The sequence below is a fragment of the Amaranthus tricolor genome, chromosome 8 (genome assembly GCF_026212465.1).
Source record: "Amaranthus tricolor cultivar Red isolate AtriRed21 chromosome 8, ASM2621246v1, whole genome shotgun sequence".
NCBI classification, from domain to species: Eukaryota; Viridiplantae; Streptophyta; class Magnoliopsida; order Caryophyllales; family Amaranthaceae; genus Amaranthus; species Amaranthus tricolor.
In genome coordinates, this window is record NC_080054.1 from 23,600,328 (window position 1) to 23,622,998 (window position 22,671).

The following is a 22,671-nucleotide window of genomic DNA, read 5'->3' on the forward strand; positions in this document are numbered from 1 at the left end:
CATTGAATGTTAATTATTTAATTTCATTTAATGTTATTTATTTAGTTTCTTAATATTAAATCTAGAAATATTACTATATATCCTCCGGTTTTTACTTACATTTGAACGTTTTTTGTGCATTAAAATGTGTATGTTGGTTGAATTATTATATTTATATACAATTAAAAATATTATAAAAATTTAATGTTATTATTATAAAAACATGCTAGAAGACGAATAAACAAGATCTCATATGATTATCTTTTTCGTCGTATAATAACCACTATATGTAAAATATATTACAATGATGAATAATACAAAACTTGGTTTCATTGGAAGTAACAAAACGGAGGAAGTTTAATTTATAACGAAATTTATTTAAAAAAACAGAGAATCAAACAAGATATTATTTGGCTCTGCTTTAACTTATTGATTAAGAATAAAATACAATTAAACCGCTTTAAGTCTTATAAAGATTTATTTTTATATAAGTAGAAAAGTAACTCAATTTCATACTCGATTAGATAATTCCCGATATCTTAGACTGCTTCTATTATTGTTTAAACCAAAATTTTCTTGTACTTATATTAGTATTAGTGTTTGAAAATATCTCATACATTCTAAAATCAACCTGTTAGATACATGTATATCATACGCTTGCGATTGAAATAAACATCACATCAATTTTTCCGTGTTGTGACATGAAAAACTACAATTAATATTTGCATCATTCTATAGTTACACAGTTTTCTCATGTATCAACCCTTTTACATCTCTTCTATGCCTATTTTTAAATATTTCTCATTTTCAAGATGAGAAATTCCATAATTATTTCTTTGGATTTCAAAGTTAAGTAATTGTTTTTTGATCAAAAACTAAAAATATGACAATTTCAAAGGAGTCATAGAACATGCGATGCGACTTGTCAGGTGGATGATTGAATAATACTTAAGCTAAGTCTTCCAAATATATAACCTCTCTAGACAATTCTCTAAATGATGGAAGGCTAGATATTGGATACTCCCTCTATCTCATGAGTTAATTACAATTCTTTTTAATTTGTATTAATTAGTCTATTTAACCCATATTTATAATGCATTTCTCAAAGAGACCGTCTCTCACAACAATTTCTGAAATAATTTTCACCAATTATTTAATTTCCATCCACACATCCCTTCTTTTTTTAATACATTTTTAAAAGTTAAATTTTTGCTTATATTCCTCACAACAAAACCAAGAGTGTTTCAAACATGTCCAAGGTATCTAACCGAAAAATATATTTAGGGATACCTGTTCATATAGGGAAGTAAAGAAAAGTAAGCAAACATGAGTACATTACCTAGAGCAAATACACCAACCCTACAAATACAATTTATAACTAAACACATACGGACATACTTAAACAACTAGCCACACAGCAAACAACACAAAAAGTATGCATTGTTTTCTTTTCTACTTCAACTCTTGTCGTTGCTGCATGCTTTATTGCACTGCACCAGCTTCAAAATAAGTCGGTCTTTTGTATTATCGATATAGGGCTTCGTCTAGTACCTGAACAAGATCGACCTCAAGTATCCATGCGAGATGCGAGATGCGAGATGCGACTATGCACTAATATTCGATTCATCTAACACAAAAACTGGTAAACACTACTTAGCGACTGCTCTTCAAGCCTCGGGCTTCGGGGGTCCTGGTGGCAAAAAGGGCTCCCACCAACCATATTCATATTTTTTGTATGGGGCTACCCACTTTTCTGGCTTTTCAAACTCTAATTTGGTTGGGTTTGATTCTAATGCTTCTTCTAAGCTGTTGGCTTCATAGCTTTCTGCTAGAACACGATCCAATCTCAGTTTCATGAACCTGTCAAGAAAAAATTGTGCAAGTGTCATATAAGGTTGAATTTCGTATAGATAGTAGAGTAAGGATACAAATCTTTCAAGATGCATATTGAAAATCGTGTCATATCAACAACTATTATCAAAGAACGCCTAGAGGTCGAGTGTTTTTTCGTTCACCCAGTGAAAGAGTTTCAATTCTCACTACATACATGAAAGATTAATTCCCTCTCTCCTCTTGCTCGTAGAGAATCTGTAGCCTTGTCTCCATATTAAAAAAACAGACATACTACCAACTTAACCAGTATTGCTTTACAACTCTAGGTGCATGTTTAGTGGACGATTATAGAAGGTATAAACATAGTGGCAATGGGAGTTTGCAGGATTGTGTTGTTCATTCTCTATGAGACAAAAGATTTATAGTTCTTTGGCTTTAGTCTTCACTCTTTAGACTATAATGGGTTATAGTAAAATGACTCACCAAATCATGTGAACTTATTTATTGGTGCGAAGTTGTAGATAGTTTTTGCTATCAAGAGTCAATCCAAAACAAGCTCATATTAGTGTGAATTTTGGAGCCACTTAACAACATTGGGGTGATCTGAATGTTGTTAATCCATGCTAAGGTTGTGAAAAGTTGGGCTACTGTTGCCAAGTACATGACTACTGATTATAGAACAGCGCAAGGATCACTTGTACCAGAGCTTAGATAAAAAAAACATGACAAACTTATACTCTTTCCGTCCTGTTCATTTTGCTACATTTGTTACAAAAAAGCGCACATTGAAACTGCAAATATAGCGAATTGAGTGGGACGGAGTAGTACACCAAGAACATGTATTATGTTTGCAAGTATTCTAAAGGAAATGAGAAACATGGGTGAAGGACCCCTTACGTGATCCATGGACCGTTTGTTGAAACCAAAGCTACAGCAGGTCTCTTTAATCTCTTGGTAATGTTAGGGAATTTGTCCAGGAACTTAGGTTCAATAACAAGCCAAAAGTCCTGCTCTTTGTTACGCTCGCCGAAAAGACGAAGCCTCTCGTTCATAAGCTCTTTAAAATGTTCCTCTTCATCAAGCATGAATTTTGCATTTGCAACCACAAAATAATACTTCTTAGTTGTCTGATCCTGCACATTAAAAGAATTCTGATTGGAGCAGACAAGCGAAATCACCGAGAGTAATAAGATAATAGAGATTTTAAAGTTGCAAAACACCCAATATCTTAACCCAACATTATACATAAAAAGATAAATAAAATATATAGAGTAAAATGAAAATGAATAAAAGAAACAGAAACCTATAGAAACATTTCAGCAAGTAGTTCAAAATTTGTTGGGCATATATCGACTTGGCAACGAGTGGGATGTGAGGCAAACACGCAGTAAAATGTGACGATTATTATCAAGCATAAAGAATAATTTAAATGATCATCCTGAACAATGGAACTATGGAAGACAATAAATGATAACAAATACTAACATGAGAAAGGAAGCAACTCAAATCCAGGCATAAACTTTTCACTTTCTACTTAGAATTAATTCAAACATATAGCAACAGCGAAAATGTCTCTGCAGCATTGCATCTGATATTTATTCCAAAAAAGTGTTTGTGTGTGTTGAAGGGATGGACAAAGAAGCGTCAAGCATGGTTTGTTATAAATAATTCATATATTGTATAGATCCGAATTTTCGGTGTACACACCCAAATACCCGATTATCAATGAAACAACCTTATAATCAAACAATTAGGTTGCAATAAGTCAGGTTGGGTGACGGGGACGGCGACAGGGACAGGGACAAAATAGACAAAATCTAAAAATAGGATCAAGCATGTATGGCTTATTATTAAGGGAAGCATCCCATATCATCCTTGTACCCGGAACATTCCATGAACAGGCATCAAATGAAGTGCCCATGATGCAGAGTCAAAAACCTAAGAGCTTATATATCCGTTCAGACTTTCAAACCTCGATTCAACAAACTTCAACGGACGACAGTCATTCATATCAAAATCTTTAAACACTAAGTACACTTCACAGTATCTTTTTCTATACTTTAGAGAAACTTTATAAAAGTTCATATATCATAGGAATAAAACGGCCAGGAAAGTCCATATAATAGTTTCGTTGATGATAAAAAAGAACTAGACAATGTCCCAAGTATATATGTCCAAGAGGCTGATACTAAGTCGCTTCATCAAAAAGATTTCTCTTCTCGTGTTTCAGTCTGCTAAACAACTTTTTATATCACTACTTCTTCACAAAATTGTACCAAAGTTATACTTCTATGCCCTCAGGACTCATATAAACATAGAGCCAAGCCATACCTCCAGAAGATACCTACTAACACTACTAAAACAAAGTAGCCAACTTTCTGCTACATACTACTAACAAAACGACATCCTATCTTCTAACAGCCATTTAAAGATGGTTCTTCAACTTATTTAAATTTAACTTAAAACACAATTCATGAGTCTCGATGGAATCAAAATTTATAGTGTTTTGATTTCAGATTATATCATGTGCATTTCTTATTTATGAAAAGTTGATGATGATATGTACCATGCTATCAAAGGCGAATCGGAAACAACTTCTTTATTTTACTAAGGTAAAGTTGCGTGCACCCAGTCACAATCTCTACAAACATGTTTTGGTGAAAGGCTAGGTAACAGACACTTAATAACATTCGGATGACGAATGGTATTAAGTAAGATTCTTACCTTAAAAACTGAATTTTGCAATTTAAACAGTTATTTGCTTGATGCAATTCTAGTAACAAGTACTTGCATAACAAATCTGTTCAGAGTTTCATAAGACATTTTAGTGCCCAGCATTCTTTGAAGGTCTTTGTCAAACCAAGGCCTCAAGGGCATCTTTGGCCGCAACCTCCTTATCTCCTCGTATAAGGGTAAGGTATGGTGTGCCGTCTTCCATCCCTCCCCATACCCTGAGTCCTTATCATAGTTTCTATGAACCGGGTATGATGGTGATGATTCTAGAACCCAGCAAAAAGTGAACTAAAAACAAATTCTTCCTAGTTCCTAAAACCATTGAAATCATAATAAAGCTCTAATTGAAAATGATGAAAACAAACCTGATCAGAAGAAGAACTGGGCTGATTGGTATCGGTAGCAACAGCAACAGCTGAAGTTCTAGCGGAAGAAGGAGAAACAGCATCAATCGATAAGGGGGGGAGAGAAAGAAATTGAGAAATGGGTTTAGCATTTGGCATAAAAATTAAGGGTTTTTGGGGTTTTTGAGAATGAAAAAGGGTATTGTTAACCCCCGTCCCCATAATTGGGGATGAATTTATACTAACACTGCTGCTTGCTAGAACCACCATTTTTACTGCTTTATAACTTGCATAAACCAAAACCTAAAAAACCCATAAAATTAAAATCAGTACTCTAATTAGTAAAGAATTGAACTGAGAATTTGATGATAGAATGCATACCTTGAACTTGAAGAGAAATGAATAACAATGGCGGTTTTGAGTAGTAATACAGGTATGTGAGGTTGTTGGTTGGGTTTGTAATCTCTAAATCTTCGTCCAAATGGACAATCACATCTTATCCTGCTTTCTTATCATTTATCGGTACCCGACAGATAACAAATATAGGAGTATTCATCTCCCTTTTTTTATAGCTACTGTCGCGAATTTACTATTAATATCCCATTTGCTTTTTACACTCTATCTAATACATTTATTTAATTTTTAATATTTTTAATTGTGCATAATTAAAAATTATAAAAAGTTCATATAAATAATCCTTGCATTGAGACGAATCAAAAAAGATCACACATGATTATATTTTAATTTATAGATTGATAATAAAATACAAATTAAGAATAAGAGATGAACAGTGTGCAGTGAATTGGAGGCACTATTTATTTCTAAATTAACCCATAAGGCCATACTCTTCCAAATCTAAAAAAAAAAAAAAAAATCAACCCATCGGCATCCGCCTATTCTTGTGAGATACCATCTCACGGTGAGGCAACCCAAATTCATAAGCTAAAAGTTTTGTTATTGGGTTATTTAACTTAAGTGAAAACACGTCTCACAATGAAACCGTGTCATACAAAAATTTGTGTACTCTTCTACTTTTCTAAAAATGAATGATGCTCCAATTAACTTGAATTCTCCAAATGATGTCACTAAATTTTAGGAAAAATTATTGAGAATAATCTCTGCTTTGACGTTTTGATGTGAATAATCCTTATTTTTGATTATTCATGAATAATTCGAACTTTTCACCTTAGTTGCTCATAGCAACCCCATTAAAAATGTAACCTGTTAGGTTGTTACAGCAGGTGATAGAATCATTTCTAACCTGTTCTCTTCTTTCCATCATCTTCCTCCTTCTTACTACATATATCCATTGTTAAACTCAACTGTAGGAGAGAAAAAATTTATTTCATCTTTTTATTTTTTTTTTTTGTAAAAATAAATCCTCGTTGTTCTTCAGCATACAATAGAGATTCAAATTTGAATAAGAGTGTGAAATGTGAGCATAAATTTGTTGCAAAACCAACATCCAAAACCATAAACCTAATTAAAATTTTTTTTTTATCTCACCAATTCAAACTTTTGAAAATAGAATCCAAATCCAAAAATAACAAGCAGAAACATACCAAAAATTGAGAGCATTATCCACATTCATGATTTTCAAATGCAAACCCCAAATAACTAGGTAATTTGGTATCAACATCATTAGGTCTAGAAACTAGTCGATCAATAGCAAATTGATTTCATCGCAAAAGAATACTAATTTCAATTTTCAATTTAGAAGCCGAAAATGGTTGAGAAAAAAATATGTACTTTCAATTGTTTAATAAACATAAAATGAATTTCACAATTTCCAAGTATATAATGGTGGATTGTTAATGAGCCGATTGTCAATTTTGCAACAAATTCATGCTTACATTTCATATTCTTATTCAAATTTAAACTTCTACTGTATGCTAAATAACAATGAGAATTTATTTTTGTAAAAAAAAAAACAAAAAAACAAAATAAGAATAAAATAAATTTTCTCTCTCCTAAAATTGGGTTTAACAATGGAGATATGAAGTAAGAAGGGGGAAGATGATGGCAGCATTAAGAAGGAAGAGAACAGGTTAGAAACGGCTCTATCACCTGCTGTAGCCGGTTACATTTTCAATGGGGTGTTGTGAGCAACTAAGGTGAAAAGTTTAGATTATTTATGAATAAACGTAACGGTTATTCACAGCAAAATTTCAAAAATAGAGATTATTCTCAACATTTTTCCTATATTTTATTGTTTTTGAAAAATACTTTCTATGTCAAATTGGACATTAGTTGAACCGGAGAGGTAAATACTCATAGTTGTTTGTTGACTGGAGTGATTGATTTTAATTTGTCAACTGACTTGAATGGATGATTTTGATGACGCTACTAAGGGTAGTTTGTTAAAAAATATCTTATTGTTTCAACGAGCTAATTTTATAAACATTAGCATTAGATCATTTGATGTCAATATAAAATAAAATTGTCTAATAATCTATTTTACCAAACACCCTATTATAATAATATGATACCGTTGAAGTCGTTGACAATTTTATTTTCGTATACACTAAAAACCTCAATAATATTACCTTACTAGAACAACTTAGTTGCTTTTCCCACTAATCTAAGGAAGCTTACCAAGAGCCTTGCTGGTTTTACCAATTCTCTAAAGACAAAGAATCATCAAAGATTTCAACGGTTTTTGTCGTAGTAAACTGAATTTAATTTTTTAAAAAATGTTGATAATGTTATCGATTTTACCTCATCTAATATAAAAAGGTTTATTATTCCAAAAAGAATCACATAAGTTCTCAACATTTATCATTTAGAAAATTACAAACAATCTGACATTGTATGCAACATTATTCTCCCAAAAATCCAATCTTATGTGAACTATGGGTGGAAATCAAAATTTTGGCGTTTATATATTAGGAAATGGGTTTAGTATGGCATAACTCTGGCATAAAATTAAACTTTACATTGAGGCCTAATCATGCTTGTCAAACTTAAAATTAGGCTTACACTCCTTAACCAAGCTTGCATACATTTGGCTCGTGAACATGATATGTCATAAAAGAAGCCAACACCTCAAAAAAAATCCGCATCACACGCCCAATCCTTCTCTTGACCTTTTAGAATTTTCTTATAAATACTTTCCTTTGACCCACGAAGAAGAGAATCACATTTAATTCTCTATATTAAGTTTCTCTGACAGCCATTATCAAAACTTAAAGACTCTAAATTTTAAGACAAAAGAACCTCACAAGTCACAACTCACATCCAACATAAACACTCCATTATTACTTATTCTTCGCTCGAGGTTTGTAGAACAGACCAAATCACCTCTTTGTTGTCATATACTGACGAAGGCACCGAAAGAGGATTCCCGATAACCCTCGGGCTAGGTTTGTTTATCATGTAGTCATTACAACATTAACGAGGTCTAAAGACAACTACTTTAGAGCTTAAAAACATTTAAATGACCCAACACACGCATATTTAGCAATGATCTTTGAGCCGCTCCACTACATTGGTGCAAGAACAACTTATTTGGTACATAAGTGTGAAGGAATATAGCGTAATTGTGAATATTCAGAAATACAACACTATGAGTCTCACAACAATTTGCTAACTAAATACAATTGCAAGAAAAAAAAATTTCTATTTAAAATAAGGGTATTAAGAAAAAACCTACACACTATTTTCACATGGTATACCAAAACAAGGAGCCACCCAACGACCCAATCAGTAGAAAGCATGATGATCGATGTGGATCAAGTTCCGGTACCCTTAAAAAAAACCCAAAACATCCTCTACAGTAAAGGGAAGAATAGTCTGTGGTGCACAAATCTTCCTCGGTAGCTCTATTCATCTGATATTGAACAAAACTCGAATTTTTGTAGGCCTGAAGAGAAGCCTTGTTTCGATTACGAGTAAATGAAAGAGTTAGAAACTTTGAGGTGATCAGCAAGTCGTCGAACATAAGAACCAACAGCTTCTGAATCGGGTGATACAAAACCGGGAAGATGTGGCAAGCATTCAGGTATGTACGATTCTCTTGTTTCAGCGGGGTGGAAGAGAGTGAGCACAGCACGGCAAAAGATGAATCTGAATGGCATCAAGCAGAGCGATAAAACAGCATAAGCTTATAAAGTTCCCCTTCATAGAAAAGTATGCAGGTGTGTAGTAAAATACTAGCAAATGAACTTATTGGATTCGTTCTAGCTTTCTCAACTGAAACAATTTTCTAAATTTATATGTGATCTATTGAAAGTTAAAACTAATCTGCATTTACTAGCCCTTTTCAACTTTTTTTAAAGGCAAGGAAGAAAAAATCTTAAAATGAGAGGAGGTAAACGGGTTTGTAGTAGTTTTCTTCATAGTTCATTTCATTTGCTTTCATTACACGGTATTTAAATCTAAGACCTGTGTGCATTCTTCTTTGGTGGTGGGTATATTGTGATGAATGGTAATCAAACCAGTAAAAGACCAGCTCCATTTTGCAAGATGACAATTAAACAGCTAAGTAATAGGTTGGCTTGGAACGTTGTTACCTAGAACGACATTCGGTTTGGAACGGGGAATGGAAACTAGAACAAGGAGCAAACCTAGATTGACTTGGGAACGACATTCGGTTTGGAACGGGGAAGTGGAAGTTTTTTAGCTTTCTAGGTTTCGTCTGATTTTTTCCTCCCCTCTTTTTTGTTTGATTCATAAACGAAGGCCAAAATTCCTTTTTAAAAAGGTCTCCACACCGCGATATAACCTTGAGCGATTTGGGTCACGTTTTGTGGTGATTGGGGACGAACGTACCCGGATCGTGGAATGTGGCTACGTTCCACGTTACGTGTAACTATGGCTTGGACTAGCACAGTTTATTCAGGCTAATGCCTCTATTATAGTTCCTCCACCTCATGGCAAATATCAGGGAGCATACCTAAGAATAATACGGCGAAGGAACGGATCTGGAAGCACTTGAGCCCAAACAAGATCAATTTTTGTGGACGAGCATAACATGACCTCCCATTTAGCAAGTGCATTCGCAATTATGTTTTCAGCCTCATCGTAAGTGTCCTGAAGAAATGTTTGTTTTTATTTAGAATCCAAACACAATAAAATTTGTTTGATGTATAAGTTGAAAGCTTACCGTTTCTCTATCAGACTCAGAGAGACCAACCAATTGGCAAAAAGCTAGCAAAGGAGATGTCAGAAACAGAGTAAATTGACTCCCATTTTCAATGGCATCAACATTAGGAGGGTTCTTGAATGATGGCCTTAAAGGAGAAAGTAACAGTGCTGAAGGCTCCCCTCTTTCTGAACCATGAATAATCTGCAAATGTCTACAACAAATGAATTCTTCAAAAAAAAAAAATGGGTTGTGAAAAGTAGTTCAGAACTTTGATGATTCAACATATAAACTACTTGTGCCCCATATCAATTTACAAACTTTAATCACGAGGTTAATTTTTGTTGGGGGTGAGCGCGGATAGGAGAATACGAAAACATTCTTTCACGTCTCCTGACTTAAAAGGCATCTGTAATCTAGACTTGTGTCCACTATACCCACTTATCTGAATAGCAAGGTCATGAAATAGAAATTTGTTTCTTCTATTCTATTTAAAAGGGAAAAGTACAAGAAAACATAGGAGTAGCATAAATCACGTTTTAGATGATCATTATAACAGAAAAAGTTTAACCATTTAATCAGCGAAGTTAGCTTATCTGATCAGAAAAAGTTTTGACAAACCTGCCTTGAATGCATGGCTGTTATCACTATCAATAATAAAGAAGAGAGGTCTTCTGGTGAACGGTAGTAAATCTCCAGGGTAAAGATTACTTGAACCTGGAAAAACAGGAAAAGTGGACTCATAAGTTACAGTTATATCTAAGTACTAAAATTTTGAACCAGCCAAAGCATTAAGATTTTATGAAGTAAAAAATAATCTGCATGGTGCCCACCTCCGATTCCACGTGGACTTAAACACAAAGAATTATCGTAATAACCGCTTAAGTATCCCTTTTTAGACATGTTTTGATCATGGTTACCCGAAAGAAACACTTTATTCTCTGAATATCTTCTAGAACCGCTAGAAACTTCTGATCTAACAGGACTAGAGGTTCCTGCGAAAGTCAAGAGCCAACAAAACATTAAGAAGTGACATACACTAAATGCATGACAAAGAATGTACAGAAGAACCCAATTTACCCAAGGAGGATGACACATATATCAGAATAATACTATCCATCGGGAGCTCCTCACACATAGTTGCAATCACCTGCCGAAGAAGCATAGTCATCAAGAGGGTTCCTAACAGAAAGTTTCAAACGGTAAAGAGGTCTGAAATGATACTGTGCTTCTGTGCCTTGCTAAATGAATGAGTACAGGTATTGAAATGGAACAACATAAGTAATTTGTTCTGAATCCAAGACAATGAAACTTAATGCCTTCATAACAAAAGGTTTTCACGTCAAAGACCAGGTTCTAATACCTTCATTGAATCAAAGTTATAGATTTCTTAGGATAGATAATTCACATAATGCTCATCAGTTCAGTCATAAATTCTCAGGAACTTGAAAAAACAAAAGTCAAGGCAAATATTCAGTACTCACTGCAACAAAGTGCATTGCTGTAGGGCGATAGATAACGGCTTTCCTTGGATTTGGGGGTAACGTAGGATCAGTCAAATCAGCAGCCAAATTGATGTCGATCAAACCAGAAGTCCCAGAAAAATCCTTGTGATGAATACCATTTTGAAGTGGTTCATTTTGATGTTTTTGGTAAAAAGAACCACTCGACTCCCATTCTAAACATTGCAGCATTCTGTAGGTGTCTAAAGTCAATTCTGCAAACTTAACCTGAAACACATACATAAACATATGAGCTAATCTCAAGTATCCTCGGAAATGACACAAATAAATAATTCACCTCATTCTGGTGGTAGCTAGTTAACACTGCGTCTTTCAACTTAAGAATCTTCTTTGCATGGAAGCGAGCCACATACGGCAATGAGTCCGGATGAGTGTCAAACATAGCACAGTACCGCAAAGGCCGCGCATTAGAAAATGACTTTTCAGCATTTATAAAGCGAACAATCTCTTGAACCACTTGTCTCCATTCTCGGAAGCTAGTTTCCTGAAAAATCATTTTCATTTTTAAAAGAAATTCAATTGAATAAATTTCACAGATTCAAACCCCACAAAGCGCCACAAATTGATAAATACTAAACAAAGTTTACTGCGACCGGAATATAGGCCTAGACATAGTGTAAAAACAAGGCCGCATTGCATCGCGTCGGCCGCGTTGTAAAGGTTTTTAAAAAAAAAAAAAAAAACCGAAATTTCCCACGTTGTAATTTCAACTAATATTTAGACGTTACGATAAACGCATCACTCCTGTTACCGCATCACTGTTTCGTTACCACATTTTTACTTTGTGGGCCTAGACAACCAAGAAATCGTTGGTATTGACCGCGATAGTTGTTATGCAACCGATACCAAACGAAACTGTACATTGGGACTATGTTTTAAAACAACAAACAATGAACATCAACAAATGATGCAAACACCCACAAATCTTCAAAACTATCCATACAGACTTTACCATTGAAGCTAGCTCACATGAACTACAAACATAATTGACCTTACAATGAAACATTTAAAGCTAATATTCCGGTTCTTGGAAGCTTCGGAAAAAAACACAAGAACAAAAAGAAACTAAAAAAAAAAACTTTCAAGTACAAAAATGATTACAAACCCACTGTATAACCCATAATTAAACTTGATTTTAGCTACTTTTTACATCAAAAGCCGATTGCCCAAAAACAATTCCTAAAGGCTAAATCCATCAACTAAAACAATAACACCCCATGTCCCATTAGCCATTACCCACCACAATTACATAAACATTATAATTTAGACACTAATAATCCCAATAATTAATATGATTCAACCCATAATTTCAAATTTTATTGATTATGAATCATAACTAAAAGGATAAGATAAAGACGAGAATAGGGTCTTGTCTCAGATTAACACATTTCTCGGGTAAGATCATGGGATTGATTCTCATCATTGCTCCCCTTTCCTCTTCCTAACATAATTAAAAAAGAAAAAGATGAAGGATATACCCGAAATGTAGAACGGCTATCATCAACAAGAGCTTTAAAACGGTCAATGAGCAAAGCAACAACATGACGGCGATTCAAAATCAAAGCAACCAACAAAAATCGAGCATAAAACCTTAATTCCTTAAACCTGACATTAATCCCACCATTTTCTTGAAAATATCCACGATTTAGAATTGCCTCGTAAAATACATATGACTCCAATAAATACCGAACTTCACTACTCCTCATGTACTGCCCGAAATACAATTGCCCGATCCGAGAAGCGATCTCCCCGATTTCCCACCTTTGTAGACCCGACTCCACCAACTTGGCCCGGTTTCTTCGCTGGAAATCCCACAGCTTAGTGTAAGCTTTAAACACCTTGTTTAAGTATCGGGCAGGGGTAGACCCGGGTCCGAATGCCGGAAGGTCTCGAACCCTAGCGAATTTGCGGTCAGCTTTTTCAACCAAGGTCCGGAAAATTCGGGTTGTTTCTTGAGTGTGAGTATGTTCAAGTCCGCCGTTATGTAGTAGCGCCATGGAGGTCTGCCACGTGGCATTAGACCGTCATTTCTAGAAGGTTCGTAAGCTTTTTCGAGAATTCACATAGAAAAATAGTTGAACAGAAGAGTATAGAAAAGATGATTAGAGTTGATACTTGACTTCTTGAGGTAAGCTGGTCAGGTTTCTCAGGGAGTTGAAAAAGGGCTTAAGGACAACGAAAAGGAACCACTCTTTTCGTGTGTGTAAGTTGTGTTGTATCTACCATGATTTAAGTAATCAAAAATTATCAAAATTACATAAAAAAATAAATAAATTATCAACAACAACCTACACTAAAATATTTGCTTAAAATAAATTTTTAAAGAAAAATATAGGAGTATTTCTTTTCGAACAACTATAAACTAATGATTGGTGTTCATTTCAAGTAACATATATCGAGACCTTAATTATTTGATTAATCACAAAAATTCTTAAATATTATGGTTTCATGATGAGATCACTTCTATTAAGCTGGTGGATGTACATTTATTATTTTAAAGTGATTACTTATAATTTTAGGATGATAAATTATAAAATTAGACTTATTATATGAGTTTGTCTTATGGTAAGACGATCTCACACAAGACGAGTTGTAAATTAATCTTTTGGTTGAGTTGATTTCTTGATCTGGTATAGGAAGCGAATGCGGCACCATTAGCTTAAGTTTGACTATCCCTACGCAAATCTTTGAACCTCTCTAACACCCTAGTGTCAGAGTCCGCAACCTCATCTTCAATCAAGCAGAAAAACTCCAAGAATTTGTAATTTATTAGTGTTATACCATCAATTTTACGTAGCATTCACTTCTTGTTGTTGGTCTTGTAGATGTTATCGTTCGAGGTTGAATGTACACACAAACTGAATGGGGTCTTGTTAACTATTCATCTACATCTACTTATGTCCAAACACGTAATTATGCTTATTTGCTAAATACAAGCAATGTTGTAAAATGACCGTACTTTTGCATATAAGAAGCACAAGTGCAATGAAGACTAATGGGATTAACTATCACGTTAGTTCAAATATGTAATTATATACTGATTTGAACTGTTTATCTATAATAAACCTGACAACATGTAATAATGCCTATAAAAAATACACTTGGAAAAATTAAAACAGTAAAAATTTAATAAAAAGACAAGGTTAATTATTAGATAAAACCAACTTAAAAATTGAAAATATATGAATCATTAATAGGAAAGTAAATAAATCAATTCGTTTGGTTGTCGACTTGTTCTAGCCGATAAGCGTTGTACTTCACATGGATCTTAGTTGGGAATATGTGGTGGGTTGAGTTGTCCTCTTGATAACAAATCATCATATCATTTGGACCAAATGTAAAAGACCAGACCAATCAAAAAATTAAACGAAAACAGTGGAAAAAATACAATAATGAAGACAATTGTTTACCTTGGTTTATTTAATTAATTATTAAATATTTTGTAACGTAACTTTTCTGTACTCTCAATTAGTCTCACTTGTTTTTCGGGTGAAAATTAATTAGTAGAAAGGAAAATTGAGTTAAATGGTAAGACAAAATAAGTTATTGGATGTTGTAAATGAAATGTTAAGATGAAGAGATATACTCCCTTTGTCCCATATATTTTGTCTCATTTTTCCTTCTAATACGTCTCATTAAATTTGCCTTATTTTTATTTTTGGTTATGACCCACAATTTTACGTTAATTCTCATTCATACATTTTTTGTCTTAAAATAATTACTTATAACGTTAAAGTGATTACTTATAATTTTAAAATAATTAATTTTATAGTTACAAAGTGATTACTTATAATCTTAAAACGATCACTTACGATCTTAAAGTAATTAATTAAAATCATGGGCTAATTATATGGACCCATGTCATGGTGAGACGATCTCATACAAGACGGGTTACATATATTTAAGTTACATTTTCATCTCATTCACATGTAAATCCTCTACCACAGAATAATTTATATTTGTCATTTTTTCTTAATTTTCCTAACAAATACTTACAGGCAAATTTGGTGAGAAAAAAAAAGTATTAAGTTTGTCATAACATTAATGGAATAAGAATAAAATCATTGCTAAAAAAAAAAAGTCCAATATCAATAAAACTTACTACAATGAAAATAGTGTTAATTAACAAAAACATAGTCCCACAATACTTATTTGCTAATTGCTACTATACTTTTTTCACTTGCTATACTACTAAATTTGGCAAAAAAATAACAATAGTCTTTTTTGCCCTTACATTTTCTTTTATCTATAAATTTGTTTTATTTATTCATTTAAACCTATCTCATCATTGAGGCTATTTTAGTTTTTTTTTCTTGATAATTTTTTTTTTGTGCAAATATAGATGAGGAAGTAGTAGAATTTACTCCAATTTGTTAGGGAGTACTTTAGTCTTTAGTACTAAAAAGTATTTCCTTTTGTTTTTTTCGATTTGTATCATTTTTTATTTTAGTTGTCCAACTTATTTTAAATTAATTTTATTTAGAATAATTTCACTTTTCTTTTTTTAATTTTATTCATAAATCTATTATCTCTTTTCATTTTAACTATTCATTTTCATCAGCTATTTATATTTTATTTAATTATACAACTAAATTCTTACTTTCACTTAATTTTTCCGAAAAAATACGCAATTAAGGTGGTTGGTCGTCTGTCAGACTACTATGGAAATGGCAGGTGACATGAGGCCAACAACTGCATCAACATTTTCTAAATCATAAACGATACATGTACATCTAATACAAGAAGAGTATAAGGTCAACAATAAAAAATATTAATAAATATTTTTTTTTCCAGGAACCTCATATGTCATACAATATTAGAGTGAGTTTTTTCAATTATGACCTATATTTAATTAGGGTATTAGTGTGTCTTTTTTTCACCCCCTATACCCTATTTTGGCGGAACTTATTGGGCAGACAGTATTGTCATTCTTTTGAGTGCGTTGCTATTTCTTTTGTCCTTTTTTATATGAACTTTATCTCTTTAACTTCACTCAAATAAACTCTCCCAATTTAAACTCTACTTATTTGTATTTCAAAGCGATATAAAAAGTAAATTTGACATAAAAAATGTTGACATAACTAATTTAATGTAAAATTTAAAAAAAATTCTTAAATTTGACGATTATTTAAAAGAGCTTTAAGTAGCTAGTCCGTAGAAGTTCAAAGGTGGGGATCTCGCCACTCGATCAACGATTTATTTTTCACCTAAGATTAACATTAAATTTTCTTTATTTGAACCGACATAGCGGTTCATTATGAAACAAATTCGCTATGTCAGATAGCGGTTTATGTCATGTTATTGAGACGTAAAAGTTATAAGAATATCTCGCTGAAGTTGTAAAAAATCTTGCATTATGATATAGATTGGTATGCCTCAAAACAAAACCAAGCTATAAGCACACGTAGTTTGCTGTTTTCGTTTAATGAATTTGTTTTTGTGATTTTTTTGTGGTTTTATAACAAGGGAAAAATGAAATGTATGTGCTGATTTTTCAAACTGAAAATGGCTTGCCAAAGGTTGTTTCGATACAGATACACCACGAAACAAATCTAAGGGCTCCTAAGAACACATTCAAACTTTAGCCAAAAGAATGAAAAGCATAGGAACTTCAAATTACTTAAACTAATCCAAGTTAAAGTAAATTGCAAATAAGAACAAAGAAAATTGCTCAATAGGAAGTTTGTATTGAAAGTGTTGAATATTATCAGAAACAAGCTAAGCCTTATTTATACTTATAAGGAGATAAGCCAGCAAGAAAAAAAATAGCAAAGAATCCACTTGCAACGGCTACAAATCAGCCATACACCCACTTGCAACAGCTACAAATCAGCTATACACCCACTTGCAACAGCTACAAATCAGCTATTATTTGCAATATGTTTGACTAATCTTCAAATGATATTTTGGGGCTGACAAGTAGATAAGATCTTCATGATATATCCCTCACAATCTTCAAGAAATAATGCTGAAAATTTCAGCTGCAAGTAGTGTCTCAACGTCTTAATTTTGCTAAATATATTTTTTTAATCATCCACTTGCTGAACTTTCATATTTATATTCTTCATATTTCCTTGGTTAATTTGCTTGATATTTTCAGCTGCTTGCTTGCGTTTCAATCGCATAATATTCGACCCATGAGCAAAATTAAATACTAAACTCAAATAAAAGAAAAGTACAACTCGACTAACTAAGCATGAGAGATGATTAAGCTTGATCCTAAACCTGGCTTTAATCATCTCGAAGAAAACAAAAGACCCCAAATATTCGAAATAAAATAAACGACTTAAATAATAAAACGACCCAAATAAGAAGACTTAGTTTATGACTACGAAATTAAAGGACTTCAGTTTTGGACCTTGAATTTGAGCGTCTTCCATTTGATGCATCATTATATTGATCTTGGCTAGCTCAGCAGGACTAGATGTAGGTGATCCTACAACATCCTCCCCTTCTTTGGAAAAGCTTGACCTCAAGCTTGGTAACATGTCCTCCTCATGAAATGGAATCAAATCTGCAACATTGAAAGTAGAAGACACACCATAGCTACTAGGTAGCTCTAGTTTGTAAGCATTGTCATTTACTTTTTCCAAAATTTCGAACGGTCCATCAATTCTAGCACTTAACTTTGATTTCCTTTGTGTGGGAAACCTATCCTTTCTCAAGTAAATCCATACTAAGTCACCTTCTTTGAAAATCACTTCTTTTCTCTTTTGATCCACTCTTTCCTTAACCCTCTCATTCATTTTCTCAATCTTTTCCACAACTTGTTTATGCAACTTTTGGATCTCATTAGCTCTAGACTCGGCATCATGACTAAACTTCAAAGGTGTAGGAAAAGGCGTAAGATCTATAGGGGTTAAAGGATTAAGGCCATAAACTATAAAGAAAGGAGAAAACCCGGTTGTCTTGCTAGGAACTCGATTATAAGCAAATTCAGCATGTGGTAGCAATTGTTCCCATTGTTTAGGATTCTTAGTAATGAGGGCACGCAACAAGGTTCCTAAGGTCCTATTGGTCACTTCGGTTTGTCCATCAGTTTGGGGGTGGCTAGAACTACTAAAGTTAAGCTTGGTTCCCATCTTTTTCCACAAAGTAAGCCAAAAATGACTAAGAAACTTTGAGTCTCTATCACTTACCATACTTCTTGCTATCCCATGTAGTCTTACTATTTCTTTAAAATAAAGATTAGCAATGTTAACAGCATCATGTGTAGTATGACAAGGAATGAAATGGGCCATCTTAGAAAACCTATCAACAACAACCATAATGGAATCCTTATTGTTAGAGGTCCTAGGAAGTCCAGTTATGAAGTCTAAGCTCACATCTTCCCATGGGTTTTGTGGTGTAGGAAGAGGTTGGTAAAGACCTTGAGACGTTTTGTGGGCTTTGGCTTTTAGGCATTGCACACACCTCTTAATAATATGAATGACATCTTTAGCAAGTTTCGGCCAAAAGAAGGTCTCACTCACTAGAGCTATGGTCTTTTCTTCCCCAAAATGTCCTCCAAGTCCTCCCTCATGATATTCCTTAATTAAGGTCTCCCTAACACTATGTCTGGGCACACATAATTGATTACCTCGAAAGAGATATCCTTGAAAGAGGTAAAAAAGTCCTTGAGGTTTGTTATGACATTTCTCAAATATTTCTCCAAAATCAACATCATCAATATAACATTCTTTTAACAATTCCATCCCAACAACCTTAGTATTCAAAGTACTCAAAAGCAAGTATCTCCTAGATAAAGCATCAGCTCCGGTGTTTAATTTACCCGCTTTGTGTTTAATGGTGAAATGAAAGGTTTGTAGGAACTCGACCCACTTAGCATGTCTAGATTGAAGTTTGTGTTGGCTTTGAATGAATTTTAAGGCCTCATGGTCAGAATGTAACACAAATTCTTTTGCAATCAAATAATGTCTCCAATGTTCTAAACACCTAATAATAGCATAAAACTCTTTATCATAAGTAGAATACTTCCTTTTAGCATCATTGAGTTTTTCACTAAAGTAAGCAAGGGGTTTGTTGTTTTGAGTAAGAACACCTCCAATACCTACCCCAGATGCGTCACATTCTACTTCAAAGATATCCTCAAAATTAGGCAAAGCTAGAACAGGTGCGGTGGTAAGTTTGTCTTTGATGGTGTCAAAGGCTGCTTGTGCTTTGGAATTCCATTCTATGGTCTTATGTTTTGTGAGTTCGGTGATAGGGGCCATGATTGAACTAAAGTTTGGGACAAACCTCCTATAAAAAGAAGCTAAACCATGAAATGATCTTACTTGGTGAATGGTGGTAGGAACAGGCCAATCTCTAATAGCTTCAACTTTCTTTTCATCCGCTTTTATCCCCTCAATTGACACAATAAACCCAAGAAACTTAACTGACTCCGAAAAGAATTGACATTTCTCCAAGTTACCATATAACTTCTCCTTAGCTAGCACACTAAACACTTGACGTAAATGATCAACATGTTCATCTTCACTTTGACTATATACCAAAATATCATCAAAATAAACCACTACAAAGTTACCTAAGAAAGGCTTCAGGGTTTGGTTCATAAGTCTCATAAAGGTAGAAGGTGCATTAGATAAACCAAAGGGCATAACTAACCATTCATAAAGTCCTTCCTTAGTCTTAAATGCGGTTTTCCACTCATCCCCCTCATGGATTCTAACTTGGTGATATCCACTCCTAAGGTCAATTTTAGAAAAAACTTTCGAACCATATAAATCATCTAACAAGTCATTGAGTCTAGGTATTGGAAATCTATATTTGATGGTGATTCTATTAATGGCTCTACTGTCCACGCACATCCTCATTTCTCCATTTTTCTTAGGCACAAGTAAGGTAGGGACGGCACAAGGACTTAGGGACTCTCTAATCAAACCTTTAGCTAACAATTCATCAACTTGTCTCCTAATTTCTTCGGTCTCTTTAGGATTAGTTCTATAGGCTGGTTTGTTAGGTAATATGGAACCGGGAATGAAATCAATCTTATGTTGTATGTCCCTTTTTGGTGGAAGTCCATTAGGTATCTCAATAGGAAAAACATGCGCAAATTCATCAAGTAAAGGCACAAGCAAAGGGTGATCATGCAAAACAGATTCGGTTTCATCATTTAGCAATAACAATTCTTTTCGTTCCACAAATTCATGTTGTTCACTTTTAAGTATAGGAATCAAAGAATGAAAATTTGTTAAAGTTGCTTGTAATTTAGAATTATGGCCAGGTGCATATGGAGCTAACGTGATCTTTTTCTTATTTAAAACAAAAGTATGTGTATTTTTAAAGCCATCATGCATAACTTTTCTATCATATTGCCAAGGTCTTCCTAATAAAACATGACATGCATCCATAGGTATAACATCAAATAAAAGACTCTCCTTATAACTATTGCCTATTGAAAACAATAGTAAAACTTGAGAGTTTACAGGAATACCTTTGTTTTGATTCAACCATTGAATCATGTATGGCTCGGGGTGTGGAGTGGTGGTGAGATTAAGCTTGTCCACCATAGTCTTTGAAGCGACATTAGTGCAACTTCCTCCATCAATGATAAGCGAACAGATCTTACCTTTAACCGTACATTTTGTGTGGAATATTGCTTCCCTTTGTTGGTTTGGATCTTTGGCTTTGACCCCACTAAGAGCTCTCCGCATGACCAGTAGTTCTCCTTCATCCGGATATATCATTTCCTCATCAAGTTCCTCATTGTCAACGAAATCCTCCTCGTTTTCTTCTTGATAATCTTCAAACTCAACCAAGTTCACCATTTTTCGGTTTGGGCATTCGGAAGAAATATGTCCTAGGCCTTGACACTTAAAACATCTCCTAGGTGTGAATGAATTGGTGTTTGGTTTGGGTGTATTGGGCATGCTTAGGGGCTGCTTTGAGTTATTGTTTTGCAAAGCTTTTGAATCTTGTGAATGGGCTTTAGAATAGGAATGGGAAGTGTTCTTTTGGTAGGAATTGAAATTGGTCGTTCTTGCTGAAGTGAAACGTGAGGTTTCCTTCATTTTAGTTCTTTGTTGTTTATCCACTTTATGTGCAAGGTTAATTAAATCATCAAGGCAAGCATAAGGTTGTAATTCAACAATGTTTCTGATTTTTGAATCTAAACCATTTAAAAATCTTACCAAAGTTTGATGATCATCCTCCTTAAGGTCGCACCTCATTAACATTGTCTCGAACTCTCGACCATACTCTTCTACACTCCTGCCATCTTGTTGTAGATGTTGAAGTTTGGTGAAATTCTCTTGCATGTAGTATGAAGGCAGAAACTTTTCCTTCATTTGCTTCTTCATCTTTTCCCATGATCTAATCTTGTCTTTCCCTTCTCTTTCTCGTTTTGCACATTTGTTAGCCCACCAAGTAAAAGCATATTTGCGCAATTTTAATGCTACTATCTTTACCTTCTTTTCTTCATCCGTATTCTTGTAATCAAATACTCTTTCAACGGTTCTTACCCATTCAAGGAACTCGTCTCCATCTAATCTTCCTTCAAATTATGGAATGTCGACTCTAAGATCATCTCCACGGCTTGTTTGCCTACTAACTTTAGGACTTTCAGACTCATAATCCCCACCTTCCCTTAAGGTGCGTTTTAGGTCTAGATACTCTTTAAGTTGGGTTTGTAGGTATTTAATGGTGGCATTTTGCTCTTCAACAATTCTGCTCAAATCACTTGTTTCTCCTTCACCACTTTGAGACATGGTGTTATGCTTTGTGAATGAACGAAATTAAGGCTCGGAGCGTAGCCTTGGCTCTGATACCAAGATGATATAGATTGGTATGCCTCAAAACAAAACCAAGCTATAAGCACACGTAGTTTGCTGTTTTCGTTTAATGAATTTGTTTTTGTGATTTTTTTGTGGTTTTATAACAAGGGAAAAATGAAATGTATGTGCTGATTTTTCAAACTGAAAATGGCTTGCCAAAGGTTGTTTCGATACAGATACACCACGAAACAAATCTAAGGGCTCCTAAGAACACATTCAAACTTTAGCCAAAAGAATGAAAAGCATAGGAACTTCAAATTACTTAAACTAATCCAAGTTAAAGTAAATTGCAAATAAGAACAAAGAAAATTGCTCAATAGGAAGTTTGTATTGAAAGTGTTGAATATTATCAGAAACAAGCTAAGCCTTATTTATACTTATAAGGAGATAAGCCAGCAAGA

At 33.9% G+C, this 22,671-nt stretch overlaps 2 protein-coding genes across 2 annotated transcripts; both read right to left on the reverse strand.

The window, feature by feature from the left end:
- Nucleotides 1-1,170: 1,170 nt before the first annotated feature.
- Nucleotides 1,171-5,427, reverse strand: LOC130820469 (uncharacterized). The gene is made up of 4 exons (XM_057685857.1): nt 5,271-5,427; nt 4,911-5,192; nt 2,710-2,945; nt 1,171-1,839 (listed from the first exon to the last, which is right to left on the reverse strand). The coding sequence occupies exons 2-4, from the start codon at nt 5,157-5,159 to the stop codon at nt 1,647-1,649; spliced, it is 678 nt and encodes a 225-aa protein (XP_057541840.1). The 5' UTR covers nt 5,160-5,192; nt 5,271-5,427; the 3' UTR covers nt 1,171-1,646.
- Nucleotides 5,428-8,031: 2,604 nt separating this feature from the next.
- On the reverse strand, nt 8,032-13,703 carry LOC130820470 (uncharacterized). The gene is made up of 9 exons (XM_057685858.1): nt 12,974-13,703; nt 11,773-11,979; nt 11,457-11,702; nt 11,053-11,122; nt 10,806-10,967; nt 10,598-10,689; nt 9,994-10,176; nt 9,784-9,920; nt 8,032-8,954 (listed from the first exon to the last, which is right to left on the reverse strand). Exons 1-9 carry the CDS (start codon nt 13,490-13,492, stop codon nt 8,774-8,776), a joined length of 1,797 nt encoding a protein of 598 aa, XP_057541841.1. The 5' UTR covers nt 13,493-13,703; the 3' UTR covers nt 8,032-8,773.
- Nucleotides 13,704-22,671: the final 8,968 nt, after the last annotated feature.

Excerpts from the sequence above, each read along its gene's own strand:
- LOC130820470 (XM_057685858.1), bottom strand. The coding sequence starts at position 13,492 with ATGGCGCTACTACATAACGGCGGACTTGAACATACTCACACTCAAGAA. Across the intron at positions 11,703-11,772 it reads CTAGCTACCACCAGAATGAG|GTTAAGTTTGCAGAATTGAC; the intron begins GTGAATTATTTA and ends TATGTGTTTCAG. Across the intron at positions 11,123-11,456 it reads CAGCAATGCACTTTGTTGCA|GTGATTGCAACTATGTGTGA; the intron begins GTGAGTACTGAA and ends CTTCTTCGGCAG.
- LOC130820469 (XM_057685857.1), bottom strand. The coding sequence starts at position 5,159 with ATGGTGGTTCTAGCAAGCAGCAGTGTTAGTATAAATTCATCCCCAATT. Across the intron at positions 2,946-4,910 it reads CCAGTTCTTCTTCTGATCAG|GATCAGACAACTAAGAAGTA; the intron begins GTTTGTTTTCAT and ends TTTAATGTGCAG. Across the intron at positions 1,840-2,709 it reads ACAAACGGTCCATGGATCAC|GTTCATGAAACTGAGATTGG; the intron begins GTAAGGGGTCCT and ends TTTTCTTGACAG.